At 49.3% G+C, this 12,782-nt stretch overlaps 1 protein-coding gene across 1 annotated transcript; it reads left to right on the top strand.

Moving 5' to 3' along the window:
- Nucleotides 1-4,770: 4,770 nt before the first annotated feature.
- Nucleotides 4,771-11,935, top strand: IP6K1 (inositol hexakisphosphate kinase 1). The gene is made up of 5 exons (XM_009864426.1): nucleotides 4,771-4,993; nucleotides 7,178-7,388; nucleotides 8,004-8,188; nucleotides 10,386-10,561; nucleotides 11,332-11,935. The coding sequence occupies exons 1-5, from the start codon at nucleotides 4,771-4,773 to the stop codon at nucleotides 11,839-11,841; spliced, it is 1,305 nt and encodes a 434-aa protein (XP_009862728.1). The 3' UTR covers nucleotides 11,842-11,935.
- Nucleotides 11,936-12,782: the final 847 nt, after the last annotated feature.

Below are 12,782 nucleotides of genomic sequence, written 5' to 3'. Positions count from 1 at the left end.
CAGCCTGCTGGCAGAAGCGCTGAAGCTTTGTGATTAGTCTGATAGAAAGTGTGGCTAAAATAGTCCTCCTTTACATCTCTAGAGACAGAAACATGGGTTATGCCTGAGGGCTCGTATTACAAGCTTAATTTTATTTTCCATATGGTCCTTTCTTAAAGTGGATTATGCTCTTTATGCTATTTTGTTGTGCACATTTCAGCCATTGGTGCATTTGTGCTCTGCTATTGAGGCAGGAAAAATATTGATGAAGGAAGCATGCTTTTGTTCAGCTCATGGCACAGGGTAGAGGCTGTTGACCTCTCTGTGGCCTTGCTGCTGGCTGTTCCTCCACCAGTCTCACTGTTGGCATTGTCTTCTTCAGTGGGCATTCTTCAGCAGCTTTTCCTGAGACTTCCGTTTTGCTTTTTGATCCATGCATGCGTGCAGGTTGTATCCTGCTCTCTGGCCTCCATCTGAAGCCACACACTTGCCATGGCGAGGGCAGCGTGTCCAGAAGGGCTGTGTTAGCTTGAATGTTGGACAGGGTGGAGGGGAAGGCTCAGGACTCCAAGCTGTGTGCTCAGGCAGGCTGGGAAGGTTCGTAGCATCCTGGATACCATGCTGGCCAAATGTTTCTGGTTACATCTTAAGTGTTGCTGCGGGTTCTAGGAGAGCTGTGTTCTCTACTCGGGTCCCAGGGCTCATCTCCATTTTCTGCTGACAAGGCAGGCATGTCTCAGGCCTGTGGGTCAGCTTTTGTGCTGGGAAGCTGATCCCGTAGCACAGTGGGAGATGCTTTTTTCCCTTGGACTGGATTTTCTTCTGTAGAACTTGGGCCATCCAGTCAGGCAGGACTAGAAAACATAGTGCTTTTCAGCTAGCTCCTGCTTGTCTTGCTAACCAGTCCAGCTGACAAGAAGCAGTCGCCAGGTACCCGTTGGCCAAATGCTGTAGTCCTCTTGTTTTGTGTCCTGGTATTTTGCATTCTTGTGCTTTGCTCCCGACTGCTTTGGGGTTCTTAAGGGAAAGTCCAGCTTTTGTCAACGTGATCTTCAGGTCAGAATTTATCCCTTGCCTGTGGCCCGGCTGCGGAGACGTCAGTGGCCATCTGCCTTAGTCTTCATTACTGCAGGTCCTGAGGGCTGGCCACGGTCCTGGGAGCCGCAGCAGGGCGATGCTGGGAAGACAGACGTGTGAGCTGCTTGCAACAAAGGCGTGAGTCAACAGTGCTTAATGCAGGCAGCTTTCTGGCTGTGTGATACGTCACAATTTTAAATATTTGTTCTTTTTTTGGGGGGGGGGAAATAGCTTAACTAGTGAGTCACGAAGCATTTTGGGCAGCGGTACTCTGGTGCCATGAGCTGGCGAAGGCAGGCATCCCCTTGGTTCTGGCGGTGCTCTCGCAGGACATTGGTACTCTGCAGCCAGGGGTCAGCAGTGTTTGAGAGTACTCTGGCTGGGTCTTCAAGAGTGCAGCCCTGTTTGTTTCTGTGGAAGGACATATGATCTGCTGGAGGGTGATGCTGGGGTGAGGCTTCACCCTGCTTAATGGTTAGGAAGAGCAGAGTTACCTTCTGGCTTTTGTTTGAAAATATTTTGGGCATTACTAGAGGAAAACACACCTTACTGCTCTTCTTTATGCCCATCCTGCTAACAAGTAATTGAACAGTGATGAGTGCAGTTCAAATTTGGAGCAGATACACTGACACAGAGACATCAATATTGCAGAGCAAATTCTCTTCCACTACAAGAGGTTTGGTTTTTCTTCACTGGGGAGGATAATGGAGTATGACGTGTCGAATGTCCTGCTGGAGCCACCAGTAACTCTGCTTCTGAACCTCAACCCACCTCTCATATGAGTCTGGCTCGATGGGTGATCTGTCTCCCTAACTACAGATCAGCCCTCTGGAAGCGGGGATGTTAAACTTGCCACAATGCTTTACTGGTGTTGGAGCTGTAGTGGTGGTGGTGGAGGGTACAAGGGATCCACTGGGATGAACTGCTCTCCCTCATGCCGTCGTGTGGGTGGTGCACTGCATTTTACAGTGTCATTGGAAGGACTCTGAATTTTATAAGCCGGCTGGAATAGTTGAACCCATGCCTTTGTTTAGCAGAGAGAGGATGAGTAATATTTAGGCCTTCGAATAGTTTTCTGCTTTATGCTTGTTTGAAGCTGCTGGGATAGTTCTGTATTTATTTGGGGATAGTGTCCATGTTTAGTAAAAACCCTTTGAGTTGGTCTGATGAAAAACACTTGGCTGTGTCTGTGTTATAAAGTGTCATTTTTTCAAGCCCTGTCGGTAGCCTCCTCTCTGAAATGCTCCTTGCCACAAAGTACTTTTTCTTACCTTGGCGGGAAACTACTGGCTGTTGCTGTTTTCTTCAGAGTGCGTGGACGACTGCGTGGGGCAGTTGTAACCGAGTTTGACCCTCTCCCAACCTGGTACCCAGCTCCTTTTCTCACACATTTTATTGGTGGCTGTCGCTTCCTCCCAGATGTGCCTGAACATCCAAAACCTGTCCTGTTGGGTTTTCTCGGGGATGGTGGGGTGCTCGGCAGCGAGCCTGCGGCACTTCTTGGTGGCTGCAGCCTGTTTTCATTCCCGCTTGCCCAGGAGCCCTTGGACGACTGCAGTCATCCCCCAGCGGGAGGCTCCTGTCCTCAGCCTAATTCAGGTGGGGTATATGCGTCGTCGTTGATCACCTTTTTTCAGTGAAAACTGGGACAAGTACCAGACTGGAGCATGTCTCCCGAGTACGACGACTGTTATCAGACAGATGAATCTCTCATTTCTCTTATCCTGTGAAGTTTAACTGCAGGAAGGTGTGAAGTTAAACTTGTCCCCTGTATTGTTTGGAAAAACGGAAAAATCTGCTTTAGTCATTGGCAAAGTAAAAGAAACCGAAGCCAAGAAAAGCAGCGTCAGCAAGGGGAGATTTAAGTCTGTAAAGCATTTGTCTGAAATCTGTGAGGTGCTGATCTGTTCCAGATTACAGCACCTTGCTTGCTCAGAGATATTTACTACCATTAAACCAAACTAAGAGATATATGATGTAAGCAAGCCTCTGCTGATGATATTTCTTCTTGTTGATAAAGCAAGTAGAAGAGAGACATCTACATATGTTTTTGTCTTTGCATTACAGCTTGGGCTCTGGGTGAGTTTAGTAGACACAGACTTTGCAGGATACCTTGAAGAGACTTTGATAGGAGTTGCTACAGAGAGCAGCCGTTGGGGGTGGTGGGGTTTTTTGTTTGTTTTTTTTCGCCTCCTATTCCCTGCCCTCCATCTTAAAAGCCAGATAAACATTCACATCGTTCCCCTTACACTGAATGTAGTTGTGTGGTCGTGTAACCACAAAAGGAAATGTTTTCCGTCGGGTCAGTGAGATGATTCAACTCAAACGTACGTACACTCGTACTAGCCCAAAATCCAGTGTGAGGGAGCGAGCGGGAATGTGTGGCCAGAGAAGGACAAGCGTTGTCGTGTTGCAGGGAGCTTTTCTGTTAGATTGGGTTAAAAGCGTTGTAAGTGTTTCGAATCTCTTGATCTGCATATCTTGCATGAACCAGTTGTTGGAGGGGAGGGGGAAGAGCCCATGTCACCCAGACAGTCCCCCAGCCTGGCAGCATGGTGTAGCTGCGGAGACATCCCGTGGCCAGATGAGGAACAGCCTGAACCGTGACCCTTCCTGGGGCCTCCGTTCCTAAATTACTGCCCTCGGCTGCGGCCATGCTAAGAAACTGGAAATTTGATTGATTCGGAAACTGTAGTCACCATATGGTTCTTGTACCAAAGACTTTGGATAACTTATCGTTGTGGGGAAATCCTGTGGCATTTTCCTGAGCAGCCATGATCCAGGCCGAAAAGGGCAAATCGTCGTGAGGGAATTTGGACGGATTTACATTTCCATCGTGCTGTCTTGTGCCGGGCACTCTGCAAACCTGAAAAGAGCCTCAGTCTTCTCCAAAGCGCTTCTAATCTCATTTGGATTTGTTCTCTCTAGAGATCAGGGACGTGTTTGCGTGTAGGTGCTGTGAAAGGATCAGGGAATAGTTGTTGTCGTGAAGTGTTTGTAGCAATAGAGGAGAGAGTCTGAGCGGTGACAGCATCCAGCGACTGAGAGACTGTCTTATTCCGAGTGGCTTTTGTGTCATAGCTTCAAGAGAAGTGAGTTAGTGAAGGAGGGAGCAGTGTTAGAGTAGGAGGTGAACAGGAATTATATAGTTGTTTAGATGTCAAAAATGCAGAGGCACGAGGAGTGGAGTATGGATTCTGGATCTGTTTGTCCCACCCGTGTCCGTCACAGTACTGATAGGCAGGTCTGGGCTTGTTTTTAGTTGTGCTGTAGCTCACGGTTTGTGCTCCATTGTCATGTTGCCTTGCTGATAAAGTGAACTAAAGGGAGGAAATAGTATTTGCTAAAGACGGAAGGCTCAAAATACCATATCTCCTCCTTTCCCTGTCTCCTCTCATCCTATTGGAGAAGCTCTAGATGAGCCTGCCTCCAAATTAGCGTGTGTTTACCTGTAGAATTAAAGGGGTGGCGAGACGCAGGCTGGAACAACTGGGATGTAAACAGAGAACAGAAGAGAAACAGTTCTGGATGTAAACAAATACCAAAAACTTTTCCTTCATTGACAGGATTCTCCTTTTGCTGTTTTCCAGATCGCTGTAAGGGAGCGGGTTGCCAGGATCTCCTCGCTGTGGCTGCCTGCCCACTGCTGAGCTTCCCCCTCCCAGCCCATGTGGCTCTCCCCATGCTCCAAGAGTGCAACTGGTGCTCAACGCAATGTGTGTTTGTCAAACCATGGAAGTGGGCAAGTATGGCAAGAATGCCACTCGATCCGGAGACCGGGGGGTCTTGCTGGAGCCTTTCATTCACCAGGTGGGCGGCCACAGCAGCATGATGCGCTACGACGACCATACTGTCTGCAAGCCCCTCATTACCAGAGAGCAGCGCTTCTATGAATCCCTGCCCCCAGAAATGAAGGAGTTCACACCTGAGTACAAAGGTGAGGCCCATTGCAGAAGGCAGTTACATGCTTCAGGAACCCGCCCTCTTGTTTCCCTGCAGCTACTGATGTCTTGCTGTCTTTGTGTGATTTCATTTGTTGTTTTTAATTCCTTCTCTCTTGCAGGCTAGCAATCTGATAGGAAAGGAGGAAGTCTTTTTTTGCAGTTGTGTAGAGTTTGATGTGCTCCTCTTTCTAGACAGAGAATATGCAGTATGACAGTTGTAGTCTGAAGCTTAAGGTTATGGACGTGTAACTGAAGTAATTTTACGACCAAGTTATTGTCAATTATGGCCTTGACCTTGAGCAAATGAAGCTAGATCATATACTGAGCATTTGCACATTCCAGTCCTGTAATTTATTACTTCCTCATCCCATCTCTTTTATGGACCCGAATCAGAAAGCTGCTGAAGCAGGAAATGTTCCTTTCCTAGCTCTGAGGTGAAGCCTTGTCCCCAGCTGCTTTGAAGGAATGGAATTTTCCAGTGTCTGTGTTGTCGTCGGAGGTTGGCAGCTCATCTGTATCACTTAGGTGCTCAATCCGCTTTTTGCCACACGCTTGTATTCAGGATGGTGGCGCTGGCAGGAACGCCAAGTCCCCCAGGAGGCTACCTATTGCCATTCTTTTTGTCACCGTGTGGCATTGGGGGGATGATGCCTCACAGGCAGCTGGGACTGCCATCTGTCTGGGGCCTTGCCATTTGATCTGGCTGCAGCCTGAACGTCCCCAGAGCAGTGTCGGCTTACCTGCCTATGTAGGTCATGAATGGGAGAGAGTCTCCAACAGATGGGTCCTCTGGTACCCTCGAGCCAGTCTGGGGCCATATGGTGCTTTAGTGACCCATCAGAAATTCCAGCTGAAGCCCATGTAGTCACTAGAATTGATCCAATGACAGGCTTTCCTTGGAGATGGGTTTTAAACTGATGAAGCTGATAGTCCAGGTGGAGACTGGTCTTGAAGCACATACTTCCTGATAGCCTAAAGGCGTTAGTACATGTGCCTTCACCCCAGTGTGGGATTTCATCTGAGTCCCACACGGTTTCCTGATAGTCCCAGAAATTGTTCCTGCTCATCTCAGAGTGGGGAGGAATATTGGGGATGGTATTTCTTGTCTGAGCACTTGGATGTTACTGTAAGATTGCCCTTTCACAGAGATATCTTGAGGAGCACGTCCAGGCAGCCAGAGCACTTGGAGTGACATTTATGTACCGACATGCTGGAGTCCTGAACTGCTCTGAGTTTGTGTTGAGCCGCCTGAACCTTTTTAGCACAGTGTCAATAAGGAAAAAGGAAGGACATGGTGGCCTGTATCAGCCGTGCAGTGCAAGGTTTCCTCACATTATTGATGAATCATTTGATTCAGGGCTTCTAGCGTTGATACTCCTGGCAAGTATTCAACACTGGTGACAAGCTAATGGAAGATTTTTGTCCTTGCGAGTTAGGAGGCAGACTGAGGGAGCCCCAGAAGTCATGATGGCAACTAGAAGTGTCAGCTGTCCTGCTCTGTGGCTGATCAGTCTGATATATTCAGAGCCTGTGCTGTGACGGATCTGTACCTTCCCTTGGACTATGGTGCTTTCCAGGAGCCTTCAGAAGTTAGAACTGGACAGGATGCAAAGGGTTCTGTTTGCCTGCTCCTGGCTGAGGTAGTTGTACTTCCAGGGCTCCCTGCAGAGCGCCTTTAGCAGCAGAGAAAGCACACTCCTCCTTGGCCAGCGATGTCCTTGTCAACAGCAGGAGCGCTTCTGCAGGACACAGATACTTACCTAAATGAACCAGATAAATATTTCATATGCTTTGACACCCCACCCCCAGCATCTTGGTAGGCTGTGCGTGACTTTCTCCAGTTTGACAACATTTGCTGCAAGGCTGAATGGAAGGAAATAATTACACCCCCTTAGTCTACCCGCTGCGCTTTTGTCCGTAATTTCCTGTGGTTGGCAGAGCTTCTCCTGCCAACCACTTGCTCAGGGAGTGACACAGAGCATTACCTGGGGGGTTTCTCCCCTGTGCTGTGCTAAGGACGTCTGAGTTCTTGTCATCCTAAACCTCCTTTCATTGCTCTGGGTTTGCTGTTCTACCCTCTGAGCTACAGCTTCCTCCTCTCTGGTTGAACTGGGTACTCGTGGTTGTGTATTCCCTGCCCGGGAAAACAGAGCTGGCATGTTGCTTCTCTCTGGCAGGTGTGGTCTCCGTCTGTTTTGAGGGGGACAGCGATGGCTACATTAACCTGGTGGCCTATCCCTACGTGGAGAACGAGGCCCTGGAGCAGGATGATATGCCAGAGAGGGACCAGCCGCGACGCAAGCACTCGCGTCGGAGCCTTCACAGATCAAGCAGCGGCACCGAGCACAAAGAGGAAAAGCCTGGCCTGGCCAGTGACAGCACTGAAAGGTAGAACTTTGAGGGCCCAGTGACAACATGATGAGCGGGAAATCTCTCTCCCCCTTTCAGCTGTGGTGCTCCTTTTGTTGAGGGCATTTTGCACTTCTGTACAGTGGCCAGGCTACCTGGCGCTCACTAGGCTGGCACACTGTGGCACTGTAAACTGTGTCAAGAGTTTGGCTGGGTTCAGGGCGATCTCATCCACGTAAAATGCTTCTGACACAAGATAACCCTTGGCAGTTTATCGGATGTGGAACCTAAGCATGTGGAGCAGATTCAAACACTCTTATGTCCACCTGGTTATTAACACAGAGGTTTCTTCCAAGGGTGCTCCGAATAGAAGTCTCTTCCTCCTCATACGAGCCAGAGCTCTCTGAGAAACAAATGTTCCTGCTTACTCTCTGTCAATTGCAATAAAACCCAACAGAGAGGTTAGACCATATCATTAAGCCTGGGCTGACAGCCCAGGATGTTGGTGAGGATTTGCCAATGGCAAGGTTTGTATTTATGTGAAGTGGGCAAAGGAACAGGAGATAGTTGTGTGCAGGGGGAGGATGTGACAGTCCTAAGTATCTGGAGAGTGTGTGGATTCTAACAGGCGAGTTTGTTCTGTCTTTATACCAGTGGCATCCAGGAATCGAAGAGTCCCAGGGTGGACTTGCACATCCATTCAGATGTTCCGTTCCAGATGTTGGATGGGAACAGCGGGCTGAGCTCTGAAAAGATCAGTTACAACCCCTGGAGCCTGCGCTGTCATAAGCAGCAGCTGAGCCGCATGCGGTCGGAGTCCAAGGACCGAAAACTCTACAGTATCCTTTGCAAAGCAGAGCTGAGCCTGTCGCGTTCCTGCTGCTGCCCTCCCCTTACGTGTTTGTGCCTGAGGCAGCAGGGCCTGTGTTTCTTTTGGCTTTCCTATCCTTCATGCAACCAACAACGTGTTACATGTTTCTTATCGCTGTTCCCGCTTCTCACGCAGTGATGCTGATGTCTGATGCTCAGAGACGCCAAGTTTCTGACCAGATGCCATGTTTTTTGTTTCTTCTCTCATCCTTCTCCTTGTTGGCTTGTGTTTTGAACTGTAAGTTTTTCATCTCGGGCTTCGCCTGGCAGTGGATACAGGTCTGCCCTGTTCAGTCATCTGTTGGGAAGGAACTGTGTTTGTCCTTGTCACCTTTTTTGAGTTTCTTCCAGTTCTGTTGTACCCTTCTGCAGACCCTGACCAGAACTTCACACAAATACAGAAGATGCAGGTGAAGCAGAGATAGTGTTTAATGCTGTTGTCTCTGCTTTCCCTCCTAATTCCTAACACATCCTTTTCTAAATGCTGTTTTGTTACCCCATTCCTGACTGGTAATAGCTGTCTCAAAACAGATTGCTTTGTGCATTAAGAATCTTTTTCTTCCTTATGTTTATCATCTTGCACGTGAACTTTAGAAAATTTTGTCTGCCCCTTTGATGGCCAAGTCAGTCTCATAAGATCCTTGTGGAGTTTTTCACAACTGTTCCTTGTTTTTATAACCTTGAGTAACTTAGTACTTCGAACAAATTTGTTGTGTTACTGTTGACTCACTTTCCTGGATTGGCACAGATCTCCACGTGAAGACCCTGCTGGTGACCTGGCCTGTGAGACCAGTCAGGCGGGTGTGTAGTTCCCAGATCTCCGCACATCGGTGTTGTTCAGTGGCATGAGTTGCACATCTCATTTTGTGTCCGACATGCAATCTCTTCTCTTGGCATTTCTGTTTAAGAATTCTCTGAACTCAGACAAGTTCTGGCTTGGGAATCTCCTAAGCTCTTCCCTGGTAAACAAAGAAGCAAAGTATTAATCTTATTTCTCTTTTTAGAGAGTCTCTTCACATGGCCCCATCGCTCCCCTCTCCACTGTAGCTCCTCTTCTTACTTTGCCTTTAAATTTGTGGGGCAGTCTGACGAGATTGAAGATGGATTTGTTTCTTTCTGTGTCTTTGAAAATGACTCCTCATGCTTTTGTCTTGAACTTGCCAGCTTGTGGGGTTTTTTGTTTCATCTTCTGGAGCTTGATACTGTTTTCCTCACGTAGAAACAAGTTGCTTTTAATAGCTGCATTCATTCTTTTAATTGGTGGGCTTCCTTTTCCCCATTCTCACACATGTGCTCTGGAACTCTGGCTTTTATTTTTAAATAGCCTGCATTGCTTGCAGGGAAGTAATTCTCTTTGGCTCCTCTATTCTTTTTAATCACACTTCCTTATTTTTATGAAATTCCTCTTTCAAAATCAAGCCTGGCCGATGGTAGATTTTTCTAAATGTTCAACTTCCTTGCAGGCTTAATCTTGCTGGGCTCTGGTTGCTGTTTCTTGTTGAACCGTGCCCCGCAGAGCAAACTTCAGGGTTGGTTCTTTTTTCTCCCCGTTGGGACTGCCATGCTGGTTGTCTCAGGTTTGTTCTCAGTGCTCTACCCTGATGGAGGGTTTCCCCATTGTCTCTGTGTTGCTAACTGGAGGCTCTCGTTACCGCTGTGTTTCCTGCCTTTGTAGCTGCCTTGGTTTCCCCCACCGTGTGTCGGGCAGTGGAGCTGTTTGGGGCAGGCCAGTAGCAGCAACGCTGTGCTCTCGCTTGAACCTTGAGTTTCCTCTCTGTGGGGACTGTATTGTTTATCCATATGGTGAAATTGCTAATTCAATTAGATGTTAAACTCTCCCTTAATGTATCAGCAATTCTTACTGGCACACCATGTCTTTCCTGGCACTAGTGTTTTGCTCTTTCATTCCCCTGTACGCCTGCCTGTGATCTCGCTTGCTGCTGGACATTCCACTTCCCAGGCTGGTTTCTTCTACCACCTGTCAGTCTGGGCACTACTCTTGGGGTTTTGTTCTTTTCTTCATCTCTTCAAGTGGTTCGTTCTGCCTCTTCTTTGGTTCCTATTTCTTTGTTGCCTGACCCTATCTCACAGTGGCCCAAGTCCCTGTCTGGTGGCCCCAAGGAGTGGCGTCTCTGACGGGTGAGCTCTCCTTGACACATCTCCCAGAGTTCCTTTTGCTGGAGAACGTGGTACATCATTTCAAGCTTCCCTGCGTACTTGACCTGAAGATGGGGACCAGGCAGCACGGAGATGATGCGTCTGAGGAGAAGGCCGCTCGGCAGATGAAGAAGTGCGAACAGAGCACTTCAGCCACCTTGGGCGTACGCGTGTGTGGGATGCAGGTAGGGGTCCCCGAGGCTGCAGGTGCTGTGTCTTCCTTTTCACAGCCCCATCAGACCTCCCAGATAGTGTTTTCTGCTGAGCACTGAGTTACAGAGACTCCCACTTCAGGTAGGTGAACCAATGTTCCTGATACTTGCTTTTTGTCCTCATTTTTAAGCCTTGAACAAAGGAACCTGCTTCTGAGATGACTTACTTTACCCAAAGCTGTTCCGTTGACAGACAGTTAGGCTTTTTTGCTAATAAAATTATTTTTGTGGCTTAGTGTTCAGCTAGAATTGTGGTGCCTGGGGCGGAGGTGTCCCTCTGTCCGAGCATCAGCTGACACTTGCTTCTGTGCTGCATTGATAGTTAAGAAGCTGCTCTCCTCATGTGACCGGAGGGTTTGCTGCGGGTGCTGTTGTGCAATAGCTGCTGCTTTCCCCACCTGCAGAAAGATCTTGCAACCCAGATTTCTGCGCACAGACTCTGGCAGTGATGAGGCCCTCTCAGTAATCACGTGCCATGTGATAATGCAATTGTGCCCTGCCTCCTGACTGAGGAGCTGCCTTTGCGGCATCCTGGGAGGCCACCAGTACTTGGGCACTCGGATTGTGTCAGAGGGATGCACCCATGAGCTAATTTGGGATACGAGGAGCAGGCAGAGCTCTTGGGTATGGGGGAGGACAGAACAACTTCCCTCTGTCCTGTCAGCGCAGGACAGCTCAGGGCTCTTCATGCTTGGCCGTAACCTATTGCTCCCACTTGATGTGCATTACCTTTGGTGTTGTAGGTCTATCAGCTGGACACAGGGCATTACTTGTGCAGGAACAAATACTATGGACGTGGTCTTTCCATCGAGGGCTTCCGCAACGCCCTCTACCAGTATCTCCACAACGGCATCGAGCTGCGCAAGGACCTCTTTGAGCCTGTCCTTGCCAAACTGCGAAGCCTGAAGGCAGTTTTGGAGAGACAGGCCTCTTACCGCTTCTACTCCAGCTCCCTTCTCATAATTTATGATGGGAAGGACAGTAGGGCGGGGACCTTTGTGGAGCGCCGGCCAGAAATGCGCCTGAAGCGGCTGGACAGCTCTCTCCCGGAGAGCCTTCAGGATGGCGGCAGCACAGAGCCCGGCTCCTCGACCCAGCCCAAGGTGGACGTGCGGATGATCGACTTTGCACACAGCACGTTCAAAGGCTTTCGCGACGACCCCACTGTGCATGACGGGCCCGACATGGGTTATGTATTCGGGCTGGAGAGCCTCATCAACATCATGGAACAGATGCGTGAGGAAAACCAGTAGCCCTGGGCTATGGCCTCTTGTTCTTGTCCTGGTGGCTGGAGCAGACAAGACCACCTACTACCATGGGGAAAAAAAAAGCAGACAACTTTGATTTTAAAAAATTGTATTGCTCCATTGTTTTTAAATGTACTTGGATAGAAGAGCTGAGGGGAGACAGGATGGAAGAGCTCCTCATGCCGACTGGATGGTTGTGACCGCACTAGCTCTGCCTCCTGGAGGAGGCTCTGTAGATGCCAGCTGGGTGTTGGGTGTCTCGGTTCTTTGCTCATCGTGTGTGTGTTCTGGAGGAAGGACCTGGACGTAGGGAAGAGAAAGCAGGAGATTCCAGGGCTCTTTGTGGGCTGGAGCTGTGGTGTGAGGATCCTCCTGCCTCCGGAGCCCCCAGGGGAGCCTCCTCTTCTGAAATTCTCTTCAGTTATTTGGAAAGGGCGCTCAACTACCAGTCAGCGGCGTCTGTGGGGCTGACTGTGAGCAGCACAGGCACTGGTCCCTGCATTTAGTGTCGCTTGCTCTGCCCTGGGTTGGCAGATGGGGCTTTGCTTTTGATGCTGCCTTTTTCTGCTGTTTGGGCACTGTGAATAACCGACCCAAACCCAGAAATAAAATGACCAAATGCAACCCCTGGCAGAGCTGCGGCCGGGAGGGAATGCCACATGCCTGGAGTTGCACTTGAGCCTGGGGCCTGCTCCGCATCCTCATGGGGTGGCACGGGCAGACCTGCGTACGAGCAGGCATGAGGCTCCCAAGAGTAACTCTGCCCTGGACCACTGACCAAGCAGAACTCACCTTGTGGGCTAGCAATAGTATCTGTAGCAGTTAACATGGCCCCGGCTGCTCAGCGGGGCCTTTTGGACCATTTCAACCCTTCCCGTTGTGTAACATTGGTCCTACAGGTTGTACACGAGTGTGTCCCTCCAGCAGGAGGCTGCCCTCTTCGCCCG

The sequence above is a fragment of the Apaloderma vittatum genome, unplaced genomic scaffold, assembly GCF_000703405.1.
Source record: "Apaloderma vittatum isolate BGI_N311 unplaced genomic scaffold, ASM70340v1 scaffold6802, whole genome shotgun sequence".
NCBI classification, from domain to species: domain Eukaryota; kingdom Metazoa; phylum Chordata; class Aves; order Trogoniformes; family Trogonidae; genus Apaloderma; species Apaloderma vittatum.
The sequence above is the reverse complement of the archived record's forward strand: the minus strand, read 5'-3'. Positions and strand labels throughout refer to the sequence as shown.